This window comes from Puntigrus tetrazona, unplaced genomic scaffold (genome assembly GCF_018831695.1).
Source record: "Puntigrus tetrazona isolate hp1 unplaced genomic scaffold, ASM1883169v1 S000001111, whole genome shotgun sequence".
Lineage (NCBI taxonomy): Eukaryota > Metazoa > Chordata > Actinopteri > Cypriniformes > Cyprinidae > Puntigrus > Puntigrus tetrazona.
This window is the reverse complement of record NW_025048699.1, coordinates 2,066,385-2,092,500: the sequence shown is the minus strand read 5'-3', so window position 1 is coordinate 2,092,500 and position 26,116 is coordinate 2,066,385. Positions and strand designations below refer to the sequence as shown.

Sequence of the window (26,116 nt, the reverse complement as noted above, 5' to 3'; positions counted from 1 at the left end):
TCTTTCCATAATGCTATAAATAAAAACAAAAATACAATAAAAATTCATAATCATTCATACAGTGTGTTGACATTTCGTTTTTAAAAAAAAATCATGGTAGTCCCTACTGCATTACCTTTAAAATTTAAATAAAGTTACATATAAAAGCCATTTTGTTTGCTATGTGTGGAAATTAAAATGTATACTAAACATATAGATAGATAAAATACATATAATTATATCATAAATTGCCACTGAATAAGTGTAAGAAAATATTACTTTTATATATATCAAAAGATATTAACAAACATTAATGAACATGCAACATATTAAATCTTTTAAAATGGGCTTCACATTTGTTTTGTAGAATATTTCTGCTCTATTTTGGGTTGAAATGTTTCCTTCGGATTTAGTAGCTAATTGGTCCTATGATATTGGTATTGGTCATCACTGACCCATAACGGTTAACCACCATCACTAAATTTCCTATTCGCATATCTTCAAAAGCCAGCATTCAGAAACTAGTCATGAAAGTGTTTTTTTTCACACTGGATGCACCATATGGTAAAGCCTTATTCTGCTATCTTGTTCCTCTGTGTCCTCAAATCTGCAGAGAGGGTTTTAGTCATCAATTGCCAAATGTCCGTGCCAAGTATGTTTGTGTGTGAGTGCATGTGTCTGTTTTAAGAGTCCTCTGTACTAATAGAGGTTAATGTGAGTGACCAGATGACCAGCTGTCCCTCCCCAAAATGAAGGACAAGCTTCTCTCCTCTTCTCTAAAACAAATTCCACTCACACAGCTGCTAACTAACTGACAGAGGAGAAAAGTGCACCTAAACTAAAGAGCATGCATGAAATATGACACAAACACAAAAAAAAGTGTAGGAGAACGGAGAACTAGGAGACAGAACTCACAAGACAACTGATGACTAGGTGAAGAAACAAGCGAAAAACGTACTGAATCCTTGAAGAATTTCAATCCAAATTTTAATGGAGGACATATGTTGATCTACATGTATATATTATATATATATATATATATATATATATATATATATATATATATATATATAAAATATAATATAAATAAATATTATATTTAATATATAAATTTAATATATAAATATAATATGTATATAAATGTATTTATACAATAATTAATATTTTTAAAAATTAATAAATGTTACATTTTATTTAATATAATATCAAATTAATGTTTTATACAAATGCAAAATGCGGCAGCTTCAACAATAAATGCCTAGTTAAAAGCAGCAACGTTCCCATACTCACCCATCATCTTGTTTTTTGTTAGCACTGTAATACTTTTGTGCAATAAAAAAAAAAGCTGATTAGTGGACTAGTTGTTCAGTCAACCCATCTATTAACACTTAAACACAAACACACACACACAGAGAGAGAGTCAAAAAGCATCATATGCGGTAAGTCCACTTCTATGACTATTTATGACTGCTGTGGCTTGCTAAAAAAACAACAACAGTGAGAATAGCTGTGATTCATTCGGTCTGTTTAGTAACAGAGAGGACAGAATGTTTTCCTTCTGTGCTCTAGAGAAGGACGAGAACAGAGCTCCTGTTTTTCAAGCTCATTTAGAATGGCTCCCCTGGATTTCTCTCGTTCTCCCGCCACGGCCGTAGACAGAAGCAGTGCTGCCCCCTGCTGCCAAACAGAAGCACAGCCCCTCACAAACACCCACAATCCTCCAAAGAACTGGGTCAATTAGCTCTACCGGACCAGCAGGCACCGGCAAACCCTGAAAGCGCATGGCTTTGTGCATAAATATCTAATAATGCCTCGAATAAGGCATCTACAACAAAAGAATACTAAAAATGTATCCAACTTGGAAACAGAAACTATATATTGAACCAGTTGGCGTCGGAGTTGCACAGAAATGGGACAATGAAGGGAAATAAGGGAAATAGAGAATCTGTATTACACAGTCTAAAAGCCACTCAAATTAAATGCATATCTAATTATTTTGATTTGTTATTTGGTGTTCAAAATTACAAAGCCAGTCTAAGCAGCCTTAAACTAAATATAATTCACGGCAAAATAACTCATGCGGGCCATCCCAGCGATTTGTTTAGAAGTGTACAAGTGTCTCATGGGTTTGTAGAGGAAGGATAAAGGAGAGGTTTTTTTGGGACGTCTGTTAAGAAACGGCCGTGTGATTGATGACATGCTCTCATTTGCCCGATTGCGTATTCTAAATGAAATATAGGCCTTTTCCACAGACCTGCGGGCATTGATTTCCACTCAGCCTGTGTGCTGTGTGTCCTTGCGAGGAAGATTTTAATGCTTCTCAAGGTGCTTTCATATTCGCTCATATTTTATAATTAAATTAGCCCGCATCAGACTGCCCCAGAGTCCGGGCCGAACATCGCTGTGTTTGTGAGACAGAGACAAATAAGTTTGCGAGTGTGGTTTTTTTTTTTTGCGCGCATGAAAGTTTTGGCTGCTACAGTCCTTTACAAAGTCAGATGGTATCCCGTGCTGATTACTCCGGAAAATATATCTTTATAAATGTTCGAGGGATTCATGCAAGTACATGCATCCCGAATGCCTAATCGTACCCCACAAAACACTGAAAATTGCAAAGTAACACTTTATTTTATGGTTGCACCTATTAGTAGCTTATTACTAGAATATTAGCCATTTAGGTACATATTAATGCCTTATGCTACATGCCCATGTTCTTCATCCTTAATTCTACCCAATACCTAAACGTAAAGACTACGCGCTAACTATTAATAAGCAGCAAATTAACAATTTATTGAGGAAGAGTCGTAGTTAGTTAACAAGTGTTAGCTATTCTAAAGTGTTACCAAAATTGAAAATTGGAGAAAACGGAGATGTTCTTTATGCTTACCTGTGTATGTTCTCCTGACTGGATGGAATCACACCTAGGTTGGCGACAGACACCACCTTTCTGTTTACTGATTGGCTGGAGACGTTCTCTGGCGTCATGGTAATTGTCGCCGATGACTCGTTCATGCCCACCAGTTTACCTGAACACAGAAATTCGCACAATTGGTCTTACGTATATCCCGGGAGCCCAAGTTGGATTCAAACTTAGAAGAGCCAGATATAAGTTTTGAACATATACGGTTGCTGTATATAACAGAACGCATGTGTTTGTGAATTTGAGCAATGAAAAATGTCCAGAAGTGTAGGTTCTCTGAGATTTTGTAACGTTTTCATGTTCTGCAAAATAAAATGATATCACCTATAGTGTACTTTATTTACCCCAGTCACATGATCCTTCAGAAATCATTCTAATTTGCTGATCTAGAAACACCTGAAGAATTAATTTGCATCAAACGAATCAAGTTTTTTCATTATGCATTCCAATTTATCTTTGTTATTTTGATTAGGTTAGATAACTAAATAATACAGTTTACTAACTGTAATTTACTATAAAACACAAAGACATAACTTTAAAAAGGCGTGATAAAAACTTACCTAATTTTGCAAATAAACCATTTGTTATCAATGTTTTAAAATGCTTGATATTTGAGAAAAATTGATAAAAAAAACTATTTGATGAAAGTAAAAAGCATTTAAAACATTATAAAAGTCTCTAACGTCACAACTGATCAAACTGCATCCTTAATGTTAATAAAACTCCAAAAAAAGAAAAAAAAGAGAGCTATACTTAAGTAAAAAGATTCGAGAGGTACAAAGGATGGAGATGAGTTCTGAATGAACTATCCCTTTTAAAACTTAAATCGAGATACCATAAACATTGTGTCCTGCATAAAGCTTAAAAAAAGGAAAAAAAGACATAGAAAAACTAAACGAGCACGTACACGTGTTTATTCTTTCATATTTGACATCTGACGAGCACAGAACGAAATACACTGGGGGTCAAAACCATTGCGGCCTTCAGTAAGAGCATGTTTTATTTGTGAGCTGCGCCGGACCACTAGACTTGATTAAGACTAAAATGAACGCGGAAAGACGGCGTCCGTGCAGGACATTAGCCGGAGACGGCGTGAATAAGCCTCGTGGAACGGTAACAAGCACATAAAAGCAGCACGCCGCTGCTCCTTAACAAGCTTCTTCAGGGAAACACGCGCAGACAATACGGCTTAATGCGTCCAAACTGAACTAAATGAAAATGTTGTGTTTCACTTAAAAAAACACAGACGGACCGGGTGCTTTTCTTTTTGAAAGGCACAAACTGCAGCCCACTTCAGCTTGGCTTTCAAACGGCACCAATGTGAGAGTGCACAGTGATACGTGCAAGCAAACACACACACACACACACACACACACACACACACACACACACACGCTCGCTCGCCTCGCTCGTTTAGGGGGCAAGGTTTTGAGAGTGCTCATTTAAAGTCTTAAATCTGTCCATTAGGCTCTATTGTAGAGAAAATGTGGAGTAAATGAATATAGCGCGGCTTATGCTAAAAGCCTTTGCCACAGCAACCAATTAAGAATAAATGATTGGCTATAAAAAGCGCCTCACTTCCTGTTCCTCGTCTGTAAATAGTGAGGCGGGAAGCACTCTCTTCTCTCATTAAAATGTGCGCGCACGCGTGTCGTCCTGAGTGAAGGTATAGGCAACTCTCTAAAAAGACAAGGCAGGAATCCATTGAGCGCAAATGAAAAATCAAACCCGCCGTTTCTTTCCAAGAGCGTCTGCTTCATTATGTCGGCCTAATGTTGGGCCGTAAAGCGGAGAAAGGTATTCGAACAGGCCAGGTGTGTGTGTGTGTGTGTGTGTGTGTGTGTGTGTGTGTGTGTGTGTGTGTGTGTGTGTGTGTGCATTCCCGAAAGGCATCCGAACAAGCCAGATGCATGCTAAACCAAGCTTTTCTTTTCTTGGCTTACATTTATTTAGTTTTCCCGTGCTTGTGTTCGGTTTCATCAGCTGAAACGGTTTGTTGCATCAAGGAAGGAGGAACAAATTTGCCGAGGAGAAGTTTAAAGGTTGAAGTGTGTGTTTCTGCGTCACTAACGTAACACGAAAAAACAGGTTTCCACACAGTCTGCCATTTCTTAAAATATATAAAAAAAAATGTAAAAGTTCCACTGCATACTCTAATAACACAACAGAAAAGCACTTTTTAATCATGTTCAAACATTAAAATATTTTATTTACTGTACATTGGTCAGAGATACCAGATTTAATTCATACAAGTATTATTTTAAGTATCTTTTTCACTTTAATGTTAAAGTTTTAATAGCTGAAGCATACTTTTGTCATTTTTATACTTTTTTATTATTATATAGTTTATTACATTTGATTAATTTCTTTATTCAAGATATTTAGTTATAATTTATTTAGTACAAGAAAAAAAATACATAAAACGCTGCCATGGGTTTTTCTTAAATATTACATTTTTATTATTTTAACATTAACTTAATTTCTTGTAATAATTTCGTTGCTACGTTATCTAGGACGTACTTTGCAAAGTAATTATTTGTTTTAAACTGGAGATTTTAAATTGTCTCAGGATAAGGTCAAATGCTAAGAAAGCACATGTTAAAAAAAAAAAGTGTCCGTAATCAGTTTCTTGCAAAATAGCGCTTAAACGCTTAGGATCCCCGGGGGCCTGCGGAGAACAGGTCAGATGTTTCTAACGGCCTTCGGAGGAGATGCTAGCGGGGCACATGTGAAGTGTACTGTGTGTCAGATTTGCCTGTCTGAGCTTTCTGCATCGGCGGTTATATTCAGAGGGACAGTTCGAAGAGCGGGGGACAGGATTTCATGAGATATTCTGTGTGAGTTTAAATAACCAGATTTAAATGTAAAGAGTTTTTCAAAAGGTCCGCGCCTGTCACCAGCACTCAGCTGTTCATCAACTACACATCGCAAACATTCAAGGAGGGTGAAAAAAAGTGGTCAGCTCCGATGTGGATGTATGTGTGGAGATGAATATATTATCTGACCACATGCACACAAACCTTTGCTAGGATGCATTGGTTAGGTTGGGTAATATTTGCAATAAATCTAACACCAAATGAACAATTTCCCAATCCTTTTTTGCTCATCAAGTAAATATTATCATTCAAACAGCTTCATTATCCATCCATTTATGACACAGTAATGCTTCACTGCTGTCTCTGATCACCTATTGAGTCAAACTGATTAATTCAGTTAATAATTTCAAAAATCAGTTAAACTTGGGCACTTTTTTAATGCACTTCTACATGCATAAAAAGCGTTTGTTTGTAACGACTAAATACTGTTATCTAGATTTTGCGTGTTTTTTTTACTTTGTGCGTCCGACTTTTTGATTCAGTTGAGTGGTAAAACGACTATTTCGGAGCTTAGGCTTAAAATAGCGTTCATATAAAATCACCCGATCTCGTTTACAACATCCTTGGGGGTTTTTGAGAGTGGTGTGTACTGTAGATGTCTTCTGAAGATGAAACGGTGCTGTATTTTTGAGGGGTTTAAGTGTTATTTCTCGGTGTTTACAGCATCAGCATTGTGTTGTGCAAGTGCTAAGAGGTGTTTGTATTACCCTGCTCTTTGGTGAAGTCTGCTTCACTCATGGTGACGGGCAGCAGCAGCTCTCCTACCGCAGGCTGGATGGAAACGCTGAATTCATCTTCTTTAGTACTGAAAGAAGAGAGAACAGCACCATAAGGTCACCTCACGCCTGTCCATCTTTTTCTGTGTTTCCCCTTCTAAAAAGTCACGACTCGTCAAAAGTTTGTGCGCTTTATAAGAGAGTATAGGAAAAAAATGAATACTTTTTTCATTAAGAATGCATTAAACTGATCAAAAACACTGACAATAACCTGATGTTTCTTGAGCAGCAAATCTGCATTTTAGAGGTGATTTCTGAAGGATCATGTGACACTGAAAACTGGATTAATGGTGCTGAAAAGTCAGCTTTGTTAGCAAAAATAAATATTAATATATATTAATATTTTAAATATATTAAAACATTTAGAAAACATTTCTTTTAAACTTTTAAATGATAATATTTCACAATTTGTAATGAAATTTTTTTTTTAGCAAATAAATGCAGCCTTGAATGTTTTATGTTTACTTAAATATTGCTTTTTTAAGCAAAGTAATGTGATATATTTTTAAATTTCTGAAGAAAAGAGAACAAAAGACCATTAACCTTTCCAAAGACAGTAAATAAGACAAACATTGGTGTGATTAAGCTATAAAACATTTCAGGGAAGTTGTAACACTGTTTTTAAACAAGTAAAAACATTTTACATCCATGAGAGACACCGCAACTCAATCTATTTTGTTTTTGGACGTCTCATCCCAAAAGAGTAAAAGAATAAAGTTATTGATTGTCAGGTTTGCCAATTTACTTTGTAAGTAGCCAATTAGCTGAGAAACAGAACTGTTATTACCATCCCACTGGATCAATCATCACTGATCCACAGACGAAAGAAAGAAAAGAAAGCAAGCAGAAAAGAGCGCGATGAAAGTCATTTCTATTTTCATATTCGTATTCATTAGTATTATAGCCGTTTGTGGCCTGCCATAGGAAAGAATGCTGCCAGGTACTTCGATAAAGACTGAAATCTGATGTTAAATTCCCATCATGAAGAGCGGCAGCCGGAGAAATAGGAAGCCAATAAGGAGTAAATCCAGGAGCGGGAGAACAGGGGCACCACGGAGATCAGGTGATGAGGGGAAAACGGGCTTGAAAAAGATTTGAAGACCAAAAAAGCGAGCTAGGGATCAACGTGCAAAGTAAATCCAGGTATTACCGTCTAATACGGTATAATCTCTTGACGTAGCCGGGATAAAAAGGGGCCGAATCCCTCCTTAAACCGACTCCATGAGCTCGGCTTTGGTCCAGGGCCACAGACAAGCGTGCAGGCCTGACCTGCACCCACTCGTCTCCATGTCATTGAACTCACATTGGCTCCATTAGCACACATAATCTACCGGCCGCTCGCTCGCCCGCTCTCCCCAGCTCGGCTGTTTATGGTGATGTTATTCACGCCTGGCTATTTCACTGTATCGATCACAAAAGCCTCCGGCGTAATCGAAAAAAGAAAAAACAATTACAAGCTTAGCGGAGAAGTGTAATCACTCCAAATTACATTATTAAAAAAAAAATGTAATGCATATTATTACCATTCACACGATTCGGTAATAATTTATTTTTTAAAAACGTATTGAAAGGGGGAACAATTAATTTTGTCTCATTTCGCCCCTGCGTAAGGATAATGAACAATAGTAATTTGATCTGTATAATGACATGCTGGCGCCATCATAACGTGCACGCATTGTGAGGGTGTATTAATGTTTTGCCGAGCGTAGTTTTTTGAGGAAAGCGAACGCCGTCGCGATGCATGTGTCAAAGTGACCTGATTTAAGGGGTTTAGCGCTGCTGAAGCATACTGACTCAAAGTAGGGATGGAGATTGCTAGGGATTTAAAGATTCTGGTTGCTCTGTTTGCTGTGTATGATGTGTAGTGGATTGTTACCAGAGCTGGAAGTTTGCAGCTTGTGTGGAGTCATTGAAGTCGACGCCCATGGACACGGTTACTGAGGCCTGCGGCTCCAAACGCTCTGAAGAGAGAGAGAGAAAGATCTGTCTGAACTGTCTGAACACTCAGATTCTACAGAGAAAGATACTACAGGGTCAAAACAGGGAAGGAAAGAAGCAAGAATGGATAGGAAGTAAGAAGGACACACTCAAAAAATAATGATGGATGGAATGAAGAAAAATCAAAAGATGGGCAGAAAAAAAAAACAAGGAAGGAAAAAGGAATGAAGGAGGGAAGATGGAAAAAGGGAGGAATGTTAAATGGAAGGAAGGAAGAAAAGAATGGAAAGAAGTAAATAAGAAGAAAAGCAAGATTGGAAGAATGATTGTAAGAAAAACAGAAGGAATGAAGAAAAGAAAAAAGCAAGGATGGATAGAAAGAATGAAGGGTGAACTAAAGGGGAAAAGAAGCAAGGGTGGAAATAAATAAAAAGTATGCACTTTAAAGAAGAGGATGAAGAAAGGAAGGATGGAATGAAGGAAAAAGAAATTAACAGAATGAACAGAAAAAAGGAAGAATAGACCGAAGGAATGAACTGAGGTAAAAAATACAAGGGATAAGAAAGAAATAATGTGCAAGAAAGTGAACATGAAATAAAAGGACAGAATTGATAGAAAGAATATAGGACGAACTAAAGGAAGTAAAGAAAGAAGGAAGAAAAGATGGAGGGAGGGAAGAAAAACTAAGGAAAAAAGAAGGGATGGGAGTGGACGAAGGACAAACGGAAGAAAGAAGAGAAAAAGGAGGAAAAGCGTAATGAGAAAGGAGGAAAAAGAAGGGGAAAAATCAGGACGGAAGGAAGATAAAACAGTAAGGAAGGAAAGAAAGAAAGCACAGTGGATGAATAGAAAAGAAGGGAAGTAAATATAGAAAAAAGAAGACGGTAAGGAAGGCTTCAAGGAGGAAAGAAAGAATGACGCACAAACTGAAGGAAGCAAAGATGGAAAACAGAGAGAAAGGATGGAAGGCCAGGAAAAATGAAAGAAAAATATGGAAAGAAATATAAATATAAAAAAATTACTAAATGTAGACAGAGAGAAGAAAGAAAAGAATAGGAAAAATGAACAAAAGGAAATGAAAGAAAGGCCAGAAGGAAGAATGTAAAGAAGGACAGAAGAAGGAAAGGAAAACTAGAAGGATGAAGAAAGATATAACAGAAGTAGTAAGTAACTAAGCAAGAAAAAAATGGAAGGAAGAAAAGAAGAAACGAAGGAGGAAGGAAGCAAAGAAAAAAGGGAGAAAGGAAGAATGAAAGGATTGAAAAGCAGAAAGAAGAATGAAAGGAATGAAACAGCTGGTGTAGAGCTGAAGTGTGAAAGTGCAGAAGCTTGATCTGTTTTTGATCCCTCCCAGCCATGAAATTCATCTTTGTGATGCTTTAACAACACGAGCATGGTTCGATTTAATGTTAGAAAACCCAAACCTGTCCTGTGAATGACTAAAACTGCTTCGTGACAGAGAATGAGAGAAACAGACCGAGAGAAAACAGGGAATGTGAGTGTGTGTGTTTGTGTTGTGCACCACTGTGAGCCGTGTGTGTGATGAGAGGACCTCTGCTAATCAATACACCGCCTGAAATCATATCAGCTGCATTAATACAGACTGAAGGAGGGAGAATGACTCTGTGTGTGTGTGTGTGTGTGTGTGTGTGTGTGTGCTGGAGAAGTCTCAGCTGGACAGGCTGATTAATAACTAATATTTATCAAATTGTCTAATTTGACTGTTAATAGTAAATAAACACGTTAAAAATAAATTGGTTGCTTTATGGCTAATACAAAATTTAGAAGGTCTGTGATTAAAGCTGAACTGTTTCAAATTTACATGATAACCAGAGAAAGAAAGATTCAACTCAAGGGTGAAAATAGCTGACTGGAAGAGAGAAAAGCTAAAAGCAAAATAAGAGAGAAAAAAAAAAGTAAAATAAATCAATATTATTAAAGTATTATATAATAATAACAATAATAATAATAATAATACATTCCCAACAAAAAGTCATTAAAATAAAATTCATAAAACTCAACATAAAAAAACAATAAACAAACAAACAAATAAATAAGGCAAAAAGCCAAAATATAATTAAAATAAACACTAACTGTAATAAATTACTACACTTAAATATTCATAACTAAGTATAATGTAAAAACACATATAATTGGAAAAAAATAAAACAAATGTACAAACACTTATTGTTTTTAAATGAATAAACTATTTTTAAACGATTCAATTACATAAACACTAATTGTAAAAAATGACTTAAACACTAAATAAATACTAAGTAAAAAAAACTAAACTATAACACTTTAAATCAGTGTAAAAACAACTGTTTAAAATAAAAGAACATAAGCAGCTGTTTGCTAAATAGCTGCTGATATTGATAAATGTTGACTGTTCGTGTTTTAAATGTGCACAATATTATAATGTGCCAGAATAAACAGTACTTCAAACCCTTCTCTCAAAAGAGCACGCTAATCCAGTTCTCGGCGTTATGACCCCTGTGCATCACACGTTCACAGCAAGTCCTAAAGCTCACCGATAGCGTTGAAGCGGTGGATGTTTTGTCCAGTGGAAGTCTTCTCAGAGATGTGGATGTTCTCCAGGGCTTGGTCGCTACTGTTGCTTAGCGTCAGCTGCAGGGATACCATGCTGTTGCCATAGATACAGGGCTGCCGAGTGAAGCGGTACTGGGCGGACAGACCTTTACCCGTCATCCTGTGGAGCAGCTCATGGGAGGTTTCCGGCACAAACACCGGAGAACTCGTCTGCAGGGAGACACGTACATACCAAGAAACGGCGTCAAACTGACAAGCAAGAAATACACAAAGACCGAGAAAAGAACACCTGCGGTTGGCAACAAACTGATTAGAAAAGGAAAGAAGGATACGTATTAAAATAAATTTATGATCAGCAGCAGTGTCTTCTGGATAATTAGTGGTGGTAAATTATACTAACAATTGCATTGTTCCTAAGCATATTCGTTCTAATTCTTTTCTTGGTCCGACCAATAGAAGATAAGAGAAGACCTGTATGAAAACAATCATTATGTGGCAATTAATCAAAACTAATTCCTTGTTTGTCTGACCAATAGAAAATGAGAGGAAACCTGTCATTATCTGGCATTTAACTAAAGTGAAATAAGACACCTGTATGATAACAGTCATTATTCTGGCAATTAATCAACGCCATTTCTTTTTCTGTCCGACCCGCTGAAAATCAATTAAAACTTTAAGACCTGTATCATGTAAATTGTCCACATAAAACACAAAAATATCTATTAGCAATCAGACAAGACATGAAAATGAACAGAAAAGGGCAGTACATAAAAGAGCCGCCATCAGCCCATTTCCATTTATTAATAAAGCCACCTTTTAACTTTTTATCCTAATGCAAAATCTCTGAGACACAGACGAAGACGATAGAGAGGCGGAAGGCTATTTTCATTATAAACACATTAGCGAAACAATAGTGAAACCTTAGCAAAATGCGTGTGTAACAGAGTAATGCTAGGATGCTCTTAATGCTTTCTTAGGTCACTTATAAAGGTAAGCCAGAATGGAAACAGAGCTAGATTTTTTTTTTGTACAGCTATAAGCGCGATGAAGTTACCATAACAATGCTAATGTCTGCATTTTGGCCGCTAAGGTGTTTTGCAACGTGGGAGGGATTATGTGCCAACATCAAATCCTTAGGGTCAGGGTTGTGCTTTAAGCAAAAATGCAACTTTATGACAGTAGGAACTCTCAAATACAGTTTTATAAACGCTCCTTACGGTTCCAACAACCGTTTCCAAGACTATCGCAAAGTCTGTTTCCAAGACCATCACGAAACTTAGATAAAGTTACCTTGGTGAAATTCTAAACAGCAGAAAACACAACAGCTGTGTCCAATACAGAAAAACAAATGTTCAAGTTGGCAATGGACAAAAATGCATTTAAAGACGCAGTGACAAAACAACTTCTCCAGAAAGTAATTATATTGTCAGCTCTGCAAACACTCCAGATCCAGATAATATTATGGGGCCATAACTGGAGCTTTAATAATCGATATAAAACAAAGGTCACACTATTATATAGGAAATGGTTAGATCCTTCAAGAAAATCATTACAGTAAGCTGATTTGCTGCTCACGAAACATTTGTTTCACTATTATCAGTGATCATCTACTTCATATATTTGCGCAAAATTGTTTGCATGATATTTTGAAGTATAGAAAGCCCAATGGAATTGGGAATAAAAATCTGTCCTATCATTATAAATGTCTTTGCTGTCGACTTTTAAACAATTAAACGATTCCTAACTCTATTTCTTTATATAAATCTCAAACTTTTGAACGTTAGTGTATAGTACCGACCATCATATCAGCTCTCAGCCACAGCAAAAATAATCTGCAAAAACTCCTCTAATGGTGAATCCCTGATTTACCCCAAAATGACAGTAATGGCCCAAAGAAAAGAAAGGCCAAGCGTCATGGCTGAATTGCGTCCCGTGACACCGGCTGCCATCGATATGACGAGTGTGGAAAGACCACTGACATCTCAATGCATTACTCCTGACTCTCTGGATTCTCTCTAGCTCGTGTGACAGCAGAACAGATCGGCGGCTGATGGCAGTTTTCTGGCTCTACGCTGAACTCCTGAACACCTGGACAGGGATGACATTTCTGCCTGCAATTTATTTGTTGGCTGCGGCTCGGTCTCCAACACCAGCGATCCCTTCGAGCTGTGGATTGCGTCTTCAACCCAGCTCTAAAGTATATTCATAGAGTAATTAGAGGTGTTATAAAAGCTAAAAAAAAGTGCAATAGAAATAAACTGAAAATGTGCAAAGAAAAATGGCATCCTTTCATATTGTGAGTTCTGAAGTACCTCAAGGCTCTGTTTGCGGACAAGTAACGTTTTCACTGGCCGGTGCTTCAACATTATTTTAGATCATTAAAAATTGAATTAAAAACACAAGGTTAGAATCAACACATTGTTTTGATGGGAAAAATGAGCAATTCTGAATTCTAGGAAACGGATATAAATATGGTAAAAATTTGTGAGATGTAGCTGAAAAGAATTCATATTAACTGCATAAACAGTATCAAAATGTAATACATAATACTTTTATTATAACAAAAATTTTAAATAACATTCTACCAATTATATTAAATGACTAAATTTATATATATATATATATATATATATATATATATATATATATATATATATATATATATATATATATATATATCTCAACTAAGCTTAAATCTAACTCAATATGAAATATTTAGTACATTATAAATTATATATAATACAATATAATTTATTAATATTAATATTTTAAAACATTACATTTTGCTTAATTACAATCCTCAATATACTCTAGACAAATAACATTAATTATAAATACAATGTTAAATATAATGGTAATATTTAGATCAATGATATTAAATGGTAACCATTACATTTATTTTAGTACTTATGCATACTTAATATAATATTAATACGTATCAAACTATTTTTACAAATTTACAAACAAGTGTGTGGAAATGCAACCAAAGTTAAATATTAAATTTAAACTATTTTATTAATATAATTACAATACATTATTTTATATAAAATATTACCATGCTAAAACATTTTGATATTATACATATTAAATAAAGCTAAATACAGATAAGTAATATTACATTGTCATAAAACATTTAACATTATATTCATGTTAATAAAAATACTACATTGACAAATGTTTTATAATAAATTCAATAATTAAAGTAATTAAATGAATTTAGATACATATTAATAATAATATAAAATTATCTATTAAATAAAAAAAATATTGACCAAAATATTTTAAAAATACACAAACAAGGGTAGGGTATATGTAGGAAAAAGTGAATGATGGGCGTTCGAATTCTGCGGAAATTTGCAGAGCTTCTGTACGGGCCTGCACATCACCTACAATCACCATGACGGATGGCGCAACCGAAACTAGACAAACCAAAATAAAATTGGTTTGAAAACCTGACAGCATGAATGAGTTGGTTTATCCGAAACAGCAGCGCTATACAAACACAACAGTTATGTGCAGCTGAAAGCACCTTTAGATGTGTCATATCCTTTTTTTAAGCTTCCTACAAAAACACACACATACACACACACACACAAAGAATTTATAGCCACGCTTTTGTAGGTGTCAAGCCGGTCGGTGTTGATAAAAGTAGCCGTAATGTTTACGGCGCCAGATTTACCACACAGAAACGCTCGGGTTGTGTCCGCCGTTTCGTGATAACCGCTCCTGTCAGTGTCCTCAAGGACTGGACGAGCCAATATACAACACATCGCTTATGATCACCACTATAACACACACTTCGCATCCTATAAAGTGGTCAACTCCGCTGGGCGGTGGAAGAGTAAATAACCGAAAGAAAAGAGTAACCTTGACCGCGGCGTCCCGCACACATGCTCGGACACGTCTCCCGTGTGAAGGGGAGCTTGATTGAGGGGCTCTATTATGGATGAGCTTAAAGGAAACCTCAGTGATGGATGACAACTCGCTCTAGTCACCTTCACATATCCCAGCATCCTCTCTGTCCAGCTGCCGCCCAATTCTGCTGACAGACGCAAAACGCATCCACCGGCTGGGATAAAGACGGGGGAGAGGGAGGAAGAAAGCAGAGGGAGGGAAAAGAAGGATAAACGGAGGACGGGAGGACGTACGGCGGAGAGAATTAAAAATCTATTTTTTATTGCTGTTTGAAATCTAATTCATTTGTTTATGAGACCTTCTATAAGAGAAAAATGTCATTTGGCGAAGTGTGTGCACGCATTGATCCTGTCAGATGTTAAAAGTCACCGTGATTAATATCGAAGGCTGTGAAATAAATGTAAAGAAATGGGAGTTAGTTTCTTTTGTGTAGCGAAATGCATAACGTACAAAAAAAAGCAAACGTCTTACCTTGTGTTTTGGGGCGTTTTTTTGGCCAACGGATGATTTAAAGGAACATTACGGCTCAGTATGCTTATCGAACTTTTTACTCAAAGTATCTATTGCGTGTATATGTATTGCCTATATTGTGTTTCAGATTAATGAGCATCACTGTGTTCATTTACACACGAACAGCTCATGATCTGGGGTTTTCAGCATCTCAGAGTGACTCCATCCATTCGGGAGTGCAACGTGTGCCGGGTTTAATGCGTTTTCACGTTAGCTTATTTTATATATTTATAATGTGTTATATTTTTGTGAACCATTAGAAAACGTCACCAAAAAAAAAAAAAAATTGCTGTCAACTAAACACAGAAAAGTAAAGCTTGAGGGGAAAACCTGAGTGAAGAAATTAAAACATACTGTAATTTTACTACTGTAAACTAAAATAATTGTGTAGCGCAGATGCGTAATTGAAGATACATAAAATGTTACAAATATTATTATTTATTAATTGTGATGCGGACAAACATTATCACAAATTATTTTATTATAACACCAGTATTTCTTTTTGTAGTTTTATTGAGTATTACAATAGCAATTTTGTAATTTTATATTAGTAGTTTTTTATGTACAATAATTATGTATACAATAATGCATAAAGATTAAATAATTTATTACAATATAAAAATTATTAATTGTGATGCAGAGTGAAACACTATAACTGATTTTTTGTGATTTATTAAATCAGTAACTTTATTCATATGTGGAATTTTGAGATCTTTTTTTTTTTTTTTTTTTTACTTTTAATTCCAGTTAATTTTTAGCAATTGTGTATTTTAATTATTGTTTTATTTATTTCTATTATATATAAATTATATTAATGAATTAGATTATCAAAATATATTATTATATCATTGATTTATATATATATCATTATATATATATATATATATATATATATATATATATATATATATATATATATATATTATTATATCATTGATATATATATATATATATATATATATATATATATATATATATATATATATATTATATATATATATATATTTATTTTATATCATTGATATATATATATATATATATATATCATAAATATATTCATTATATTATATATTTATTTATTATTATATCATTGTTACTATGATATATATATATATCATTATACAAACAAAGAGAGAAATATATATATATTATTTAGCTAAAATACCCCTAAATTAAATGTTTCATTTTACTTCAGATAAATGCTACTTTTTTGACAAACAAAAGAGAAATTTTAGCTTTTAAAATTAAATGTTTCATTTTACTTCAGTAAATGCTGTTTTTTGGCAAGAAAGTTTTAGTTTTAGTTAAAATAGAGATTTTTATTTTATTTTAAATCTGTTCAGTTTGGTCACTGCCAAAGGGGTCAATGCTCTTCATTTAGCCCTCAAAGTTCACTATATCGATGCATTCAACTTTAAAATGCATACAAAAAAAATTCTGACTATTTGACCTCCCAACGTTCACCCAACCGCAGTCTCCCAAAATCCTGTGGGAAACACTGATACTTGCGAGCAATCGAATAAAAAGTGTCTTAAAGTGCTCAAAAAGCCAGTCTAAACGTGTCCAGCGTAAAGCACATGTGATTGACAGTGCGAGTCGGCGTTTCCACGTGCGTTTCTACCTTGCTGCTGAGTCATAATGAGGACGGCACTGAGCGTGCTCCGAGAAGAACGGGGTCACCGCGGCAACGCCGGCCGGCTGATGGGCACCAAATGAACAAATTATGACGCGGCCCCCGGATTGTGATGGGGTCAAACGCCCCCCAACCCGCGCTCAGCCCGCGCTCGCCCTCGTTCGCCCCCCGCTCGCCCTACACTGACAGTTCAATTTCCCTCCGCCGCCCTGCGTTCGGCCCCCATTCGCCCCGCGCTAATTATGAATGAAAAGTTATCAGCCGGCTCCCCCGGCGCACGCTTAAACAGTATTTCAGAGCAGATCCGCACGTCAAAATGTTATTAGAAACGGGAGGAGCCGAGGCAGATAGTTCGCACGCTGACCCCGGATCGGCTAAATACCGCCGCTAACCGTCCCAGAATGCATCGGAGTGTCTCTCTATTTCACACACCGTTATTTCATCTGGCCAAAGCCGCGCACACACACACACACACTCGCAGGCAGCCGTGCCGTATGAATATATTTTCATACATCTGCATGCGCGCGGCTAAGAAAGACCAGCTGTGTGACGTGACACGCCGTAATGAATGCCCGCGTTTGAATGCATGTATGTGTGAGCCTGAGAGATGAGGTTTATCCACCGTGACTAAGATTATAGCGGCCTGTAATGTATTTATGCATAGCATTGACTTTAAATAAGCCCTTTCTCTTTCTCTCAATCTCACCCTTTATTTCAGCTCTGATTAGCCTGCCCGCCGAGGCTCGTGGGTAGTATTCTAATGACCTGTGCCTAACAGCTTCTAGCTGCGCAGCGGGCCGGGCCTGACGAGCCTGTCAATCAAAGCGGCGCCGCCGACACCCGCCCAACGCGCCGATTCAGGTCACAGGGGCAACCCTGCGGTGATGGACGGGAGGAGAATAGGAATTCTGACAGATGGAGGAAGTTTAAAAGTTTTCTCCGACTCTGGGATATCAAGGATTGCGTGTTATCAGCAATCACCACGGCGGTGACAGAAAAGCATCTGGAGCTTAATAGCGCGCTCGTATGCTCAAAGTAATATATTGGTACGACCTTTGCATGCTTTTTGGTGAATCTTTACCTTTAATTGCAAAAAAAATAAAAAAAAAATTAATGATATAGCGAACTGGAGAAATGATTGGAAAATTGCAATGTAAGAATACAATCATCAGAAAGACTTTGCAATCGTTGCTGAGCAAATCCACAAATCACTAAATAAAAGTGGCAGGTAAAACTCAATATTATTTCCAGGTGAAGTAATAAAAAGGACAAAGTGTTAATTGACAAGTTGGTTTTGTTGATCTGGTAAAAACTAGTTCTAAAAATCTCAGTCTAAATGATGAAACAGATTATTGCTAGTTTACATATATATACATACATATACAATACATATTTATATATCTATATATATATATATATATATAAATTAATACTTTATTCACCAAGGATACATTAAATTGATCAAAAGTGACAGTAAAAATTATAATACAAAAGATTTTTTTATTTCAAATACATGCTGTTCTTTTAAAATTTATCAAGGATTCCTGGGGAAATGAACGCATTAGGTTTTTCACAAAAAAAATATTCAGCACCACAGCTGTTTTCAACACTGGTAATACTAATAAATGTTATTGGTCGGCATATTAGAATGGTTTCTGAAGACCGGCGTAAAGATGCTGAAATGCAGCTTGCATCACAGAAATAAATAACATTTCAAAACATTTATTTGAATAAAAGCTTCATTTCAAATTGTAGTAATATTTCACAATATTACTATTTTTACTGTATTTTTGATCAAATCATTGCGATTTTCGTGAGCATAAAAGTCTTAAAAAAAATCTTTTCATCCTCAATTGTTTCAACGGTAGTGCTGCTAGCTATTATATACTTTACTGAATCTAGTTATATTGTATAACTTTTGCTTGTTTGCTATGCAAAAATATCCTCATCAGGTTGATGTCTTTTCAAACACATGCTAAAAACACCACAAAATATTACACACAATAAGATCAAGGTCCAGATCTCGATAAGAATCTTTAAGTTGAAATATGTCAGCAGAGCAGGTCTATAAACGCGCGTATAGTGTGTGTGTTATTGTCGGGGGGGTGTCTGTGGGCCGCTGGGATATTACAGTTCATGTGTCAATCCTAAAAGAGAAAGACACAGATAGTATTTGAGAAGAAATGACCACACATGCTTCATTCATCTCTTACTGACATCTCTCCCTCCCTCTCGCTCTCTTGACATCCCTCTCTCCCTGACACAGGACTCTCACGGGAGAGGAAGGAGCCGTCATACTGCAAAAGGTCAACAATCACATACGCTGACAACACACACACACACACACACAGGAGGAGAAGAAAGAGGGAAGGCAACGAAAAACCAATCTATAATACAGCAGAACAAAAGAACACATAAGATGGACACAAACAAAAGGCTGGGGAAATGATAGCAAGGAAGAGATACGCGCAAAATAAACCCACACAGGATGAATGCATACATTTTACGCAAACAGATCAACTCAAAGCATTCAAGAGAGCCTTATTATAGTACTAAGATGGAGTCGGATGGACACACACCTGTAAGGCCGATGCGGTGGGTGAGATCGAGAGCCCTTGCAGGTCAGACAGCAGACTAGGAGACAGAATGGAGCTCTTGGGTGTAGTGACAGCTGCGGGTGAGACTGTCAAACAAAACAATAACAGCATTAAAACCACTGGTCTATATATAATGACTGGATCGCTCGCTGCATTCTGACCCGCTGACAGGCAGGAAGTGTGCGATTTGCCATCTTACTATTCCCTACCAGCAGAGAGAGCCATTGAGTCACAGGCAAACCGCTGACCTAAAATCACCCGATTTGAAGCGAATCAGTTACACGGGGATTTATTTTTATGTTATGTGTATGTAAATACATTTTTACTTCAGATGTTATCTGCAATGTTAGTTTTTTTTGGGCAGGATAAGTGATATATTTAAATATTTATATGGTTTATATATATATATATATATATATATATATATATATATATATATATATATATATATATATATATATATATATATATATATATATATATATATATATATATATATATATATATATATATATAATTTATGAGTTTGAATTTATGGTTCTGGAAGTATTTTTACAATAAAGTCATTGTTTAAGAGTTGCAAGCTATAAAGCAAACCAACCAGCCAGAAGGCAAATCAAACTGTGACGAACATGATCTGAAGCAGGTGATTATATGAAAATCATTACAGTGCTGCATTTCAAATGACAATAAAATCTAAAAAGATGGGGTTTAAACTGCAGTCACTTATATAATTTACAGGTTTGGAAGAGAGCCATTATATCAAAAAATAATAAAACATACATGACAAAAAAACCTGTAACGTTAAAAAAAAATCAGAAAGCAACTCACAGTCATCGAGATCAAGCAGAGACACTTCCTTTTTCTCAACCTGCTGAAGAGAAACACAGGTGACAGGTGTTGCAAATGCAGTTTAATACATAGCATTACTTCGGATGTGTGCTTGTTCTTCTCACCTTTGCGACCGTTTTAGACTGCGCAGGTTTAGACTTGGTGTTTTTCTTCTGGTCTGTTCCCGAGTCTGAATCTGAATCTAATTCCGATCCGGATTCTGATCCGGATTCAGACGAGCTCTCAGACGAGGAACTCTCAGAGCCCGATTCACTTTCCGATCTGGATCCACCCTTCACAGCGTTCCCGTTCTTCTGCTTCCTATACGAGTTAAACACAAAGAAAGGGCAGCAAGTCAACCATTTGAATAAACCAGGCAAAACACATCTATTACCCTCCTTTTAAAAGTTTCTTATGCACTACAACTAACGATCTAAAAACATGTTTCAATATTTATTCCCAGGTCATTTTTGCCCCAAAAAAAAAAAATTATGTTCAACAATTAGCCATTACGGAAGAACATTTCATTATTCAAGCATAAAAGGGATGTCATTTGATACAGAGAGAGAGCACGAGAGAGAAGCCTGGCTAAATTAGCAGAGGGAACAATGTCTGTTTAATTGTAAGATGATTAGATGGATTAATTTGGCCTTTGGATTTCATTTGCTCAGAACAAGTGACACACACACACACACACACACCTAACTGAAGTGTACAGTGTTCAGCGGCGGAATCAAAGCAGGTTGTGTGTGTGTGTGTGTGTGTGTGTGTGTGTGTGTGTGTGTGTGTGTGTATTAATGAGAGCATTTCACGGTAGCTGAGGATGGAGGCGAGAGCCTTAAATTATGCACAATAATGACAGAACAGCAAACAAAACAGGCTAAGAGTGTATTGTGTGTGTGTGTGTGTGTGTGTGTGTGTGTGTGTGTGTGTGTTTTAGGTGTTTAATTACCACCTCTAATAAAGGCAGCAGGGTCAACTACACAAACATTACACCACAACAATTAATAGTGTGCGGACAGGATAAAAAAAAAAAAAAAGTCCCCATGTTTGTGTGTTTTATGCTTCGCAAATGTAAACATTTGGCTTTATGTAATTTTTTTTTTAACTTGTTACTAATATTAGCAAAATTGCAAAAGTGACTTTTTATAGTTTTGGAAGAATCAGTAAAAATGCACTCGAAAAAAACGATGAATATATTATTCGCGTTGGACAGCACTGGAAATATTGTGCATTTAAACGTGCATTATGTAACTCTGCATTACAGCTACTCAGTTCACAGATATTAATGTAATCTAAGTAAACTAAACATGCCAGGAAAAATATAAATGATAATTTTGGTATACAGAATAGCATTGCTAAAATTAAAACGCAAAGTTTATTTGTGGTGGGGCCAGTGGAAAAACGTTAAATTACTGCGAAAACATCCTTTTTGTTAAGGTCTGGCATGTGTGTGAGTGAGAGAAAGAGAGAGAGAGTGTGTGAGAGCAAGTGTGTGTATGAACAGATGGAGGGGGAGATTATTGGTGCCACATTTTATTAGTCACGTTTTATGCTGCAGCATACACAACCACACAAACACACACACGCATTATTTACCTCCTGCACATATATAAAACCCACGTTGTACATTGTGCATCCACTTCTGCGCACACTTGAGCAAAACGCACCCATATATGCAGTTAAAAGTACCAAAATCAATCTTACACACCATCTGTCTATATATTTATGCACATAAACACTTCAAAATAGCATGAGGTGCAAATATAAAGCGCTGGAATTCAGAGCTCTTACTGTGTCTGTAGCGTTCAATGGGTGAAAACACGCATGGCTTTTAATGAAGGTTTATGTATAAGCGATGCATTATTTAAAAAAAGCAGTGTCTGGCATAAATATAAATGTCTGATTTCTTTGAAAGAAGTCTCATATGCTCAGCAAGGCATCATTTATTTGATCTAAAAAATACTGAAAAATATAGTATACTACAGTAATACTGTGTGATAATTTTACAATTTAAAATAAACAGTTTCTATTTGAACATACTTAATTTTATTTATTCATCATGCATCATTACTCATTCTAATATGCTGCTCATTTATTTGAAACAGAAATATTTTTAACATAACATAAGGATTATGTCTAGTCTTGGGCTAAATGTAAATTTGAGCCTTTTAACTTGATCTTGAAAAGTCTGTGTCTTTGTTTTGTCTTAAGATGCACACCAGTAATGCTTTTTTTCTAAGGCATGTTTATAAAAATGGCCTGTCTATAAAATCAGGCCTATATTCCTGAAAGAATGAATGTGATTGGAGGGTGGGAAACAGAGTAAGATCGTGTCTGGTTCATTTAAATGAGGTCTTATAATACCTGTCTTTGCTGTCCGGTTTCTGCTGTTGTAGTTTTTTGTTTTTCAGCGTTTTCTTCTTCTTTTCCGAGTCTGATTCGCTGGAGCTCTTCTCTGACTGGCTGGAGCTGCTCTTGTCCGAATCGTCGCTGTTCTCCTCGCTCTCAGATTCTACATGCACACAAAAAGAGGTTAATACGAGCCTCAGATTCACCAAAACGTCCTTTAACACTAAGCAAGCCAAAGCTCATGTTTTACCTTCACTGCTGCTGTTACTGCTGTCCTCGCTACTGCTTCCCTCTTCCTCCTCCTCCTCTTCTTCAGAATCGGAGTAGAATTTCTCAGCCGATTTGGAAGGTTTGGATTTACCAAGCGCTGGTGCTCCGGCCTCTTTCACCTGCACCAGTCAAAGATTAACAGGAAATTTGGTCATACTAAAATCACCACACCGTGAATGAACTGCATGCCGAGGCCCTTTAAATGCATAAGATATTTTAACATTATGTGAGGGTTATCTTTAAAAAAAAAAAAAATTAAAGGAAATCTTACCGGTTCTGCTACCTCAACATTTCTCACTGATTGGTCAGGAGCGACAGCCGGCCAATCAGAAAGCTCCAGGTATCCATTGGCCTGGGAATTAAGCGTATGGGAGAGAGTGCCGAGCTGAAACCGGTCTCGATCTGAAAAAAAAAAAAAAAAAAGACAAAAAGATGAAAACCAAGAGATAAAGCCGGTTCTTTGATTAGTGGTAAATCTCCATCACCTGTTTTCAAATGGAGCGGCAGTTAATACACAGAGCAGTAAATCACTGACAATCTATGCAATATCGGGTTCAGTATCACAAATGAATAACCCACGAAACTGAAAATGATATTGTGTAGCTTGTCAGAACCGGCTTTACTGATGAGATGCTCATTTTTTGTTTTAATATGCTAATTTGGTCATTCACTAATACAAACATCAATTTAATAGTAAAACATTTCAGTGAAGGTAATTAAAAAAAAAAATCTAAAGTACAAGTACAAATAAATGAATATATACAATAGAAAAAAAAAAAAAAAAAAGATATAAAAGATATATATATATACACACACACACATATACACATATACACAAAATTACAATTATTATATATAAAATATATAACATTAAAATTTCCTGAAATAACATTTGATTCTATTATATATTATATATTATATATATATATTCTATTAACAAACTAATCTTTTTTGTTTTCTTTAAATAGATTAGTAATAGAACAATAGTAAATATACTAATTTTAATCATGGATGTAATCATAAACATGTGACCATAGTGACCGTGTCTTAAGTCACTGGGGTACATTTGTAGCATTATCCAAAAATATACTGTATCTGTATTTTCTTTTATGCCATAAATCAGTCCTTTGTAAATGTCCTACTACAAATAGATTAAAAGCTTATATAGATTTATAAATAGATTTTCTCAGATTCTAGATTTTAAATTATTGTTATAACAAACCAAACATTGATTAAAAGCTTATTTATTTGGCTTCCAGATTATGTATTATATCTCAATAAAAATAAAAAAAAACTGACCCTTATGACTGGTTTTGCGGTCCAGGGTCACATATAATTATACATATTTAAATTCAGTGTTATTGTCGTTATAGCATCTAAAGCTGAACCTACTGTAATCTACTCCGATCTTTTCAGCTGCCTTAATAGTGTCATCATAAATGTGGCGTAAACTTCAAACCAAACCGCACTGTGTTAAACAAGCGGAGTCAAAAGTTTTGCTATGCAAGACTAATATACTCAGATCTAGTTTAAACCTCCAACTCTGGGCATTACTGTACTTCTTTATCATAATAAACAAAAAAGCAATAACTGTCCGCACAGGCCTTCAGGAGACCTGCTGGGTAATTGACATTAAACTGGCAGAAATGCCACGGCATTCAGGTTTGCCCGTGTGCCCTTCTCACAATACGCCGGGCACGTCCCGTAATAACCAAGGTATATGAACGCATAATCACTGCGGCTCTGTAGAAAATAAACATGAGCGAAAAACGCCGCGGCATCCAAACCGCCAATATTAAAAATGACAGCAGCGGTTAAATGTCTTGCAAATGTTATAATGGTAAATTCATACCGCATTAATGAAATAAAGACTAATAGCTGTGCGTTTTAGTATTCTAATTTATTTTAATCTATGGTAACCATGGAAACGCTTACGCAATCATCGTATCAAAACCAAAACAGCATCACAGATTTGAAATCAGTCGATTATCGCGTTGAGCCGCCTTCATCTCACAGATCAAAATGTCACAACCTGCGTTTTCACGTGACTTAAAAACACACACAAAGACGTGTCGCTTTGAGTTTCATCACAGCGCAGCATAATCAGCCCTTACAAACTTTATTACCTCCTATTAAGAGCGGGACACGCTTTACCAAGCACCGAGAACGATACTCAGCACAACAAAAATTACCCCCAGCGACAGCCGGCATCAATCACACGGAGCGCATCCTTCGCGCTAAACCCCAATCCATCCATCCGTCCATCCGTGTATCTACAGGAGCAAATGAGTAACACCCTTTTCCTGCTCGTGAGCTTAATTGCTCCCGTTTGATTGCAGGTGAAGTGCGCGGACCTACGGGAGGTAGCTGTGGGCGTGCACGGGGCGGACGGGACGCCCAGATTCGACTGTCTGTTATCAAATTACACCGAATCCAACAATTCAATTCCACACGGGAGGAACATAAGGCATAGCCCGCGAATCCGCGCGGCTCATCCGGAGAGAACGAGAAAAAAAAAAAAAAGCCCATTTCAGATGCGGGAAAAAATATGTGTGTGCCGTTTGATAGAAACGGTTGCAGAGTATTTCTGCGTGCTGTATTGATGTTTACGGGTTAGCGCTGCTGTCATGGCCCGCGGGGGGATGAATTCCCGTGGCTGTGTTGTGTGTTTCAGTTCTGAAGCCCTGCTGGAATGGAATGGTGTGATGAAATAAGAGAGAAGTGGGAGAAATCGATGTCAGCAGAACTCTTAAGATCGCATAGATGTGCTCGTGCCATTTAGAATCAGAGCATGACGGTTAACTGACGGCTGCAGATTTTTTTAATTATGCGATGAAAGATTTAAAAGGCGAGCGATACAGGCTAGAGGTTACAAAGCTGTGGTGGTAACCGAAAGGTTGCAGGCTCGAATCCTGCACAGAATGGTTTGACGCAACCCACATCTTATGACCACTGAATTGCTTTCATTT

At 36.4% G+C, this 26,116-nt stretch overlaps 1 protein-coding gene across 5 annotated transcripts in view; it reads right to left on the bottom strand.

Moving 5' to 3' along the window:
* ap3b1a (adaptor related protein complex 3 subunit beta 1a) overlaps nt 1–26,116 on the bottom strand; it is a 63,520-nt gene that overhangs the window by 14,264 nt on the left and 23,140 nt on the right. For 3 of the 5 annotated variants that reach the window (XM_043234344.1, XM_043234340.1, XM_043234341.1), the window contains exons 17-26: nt 23,419–23,549; nt 23,128–23,266; nt 22,893–23,040; nt 20,651–20,846; nt 20,526–20,568; nt 19,677–19,780; nt 11,021–11,249; nt 8,428–8,512; nt 6,483–6,580; nt 2,867–3,005 (exon numbers count right to left, since the gene is read on the bottom strand). In XM_043234344.1, coding sequence (XP_043090279.1) covers nt 2,867–3,005; nt 6,483–6,580; nt 8,428–8,512; nt 11,021–11,249; nt 19,677–19,780; nt 20,526–20,568; nt 20,651–20,846; nt 22,893–23,040; nt 23,128–23,266; nt 23,419–23,549 — 1,312 coding nt within the window. The remainder of the gene's footprint in view (nt 1–2,866; nt 3,006–6,482; nt 6,581–8,427; nt 8,513–11,020; nt 11,250–19,676; nt 19,781–20,525; nt 20,569–20,650; nt 20,847–22,892; nt 23,041–23,127; nt 23,267–23,418; nt 23,550–26,116) is intronic. The other 2 variants (XM_043234345.1, XM_043234342.1) reach the window with 1 other exon arrangement.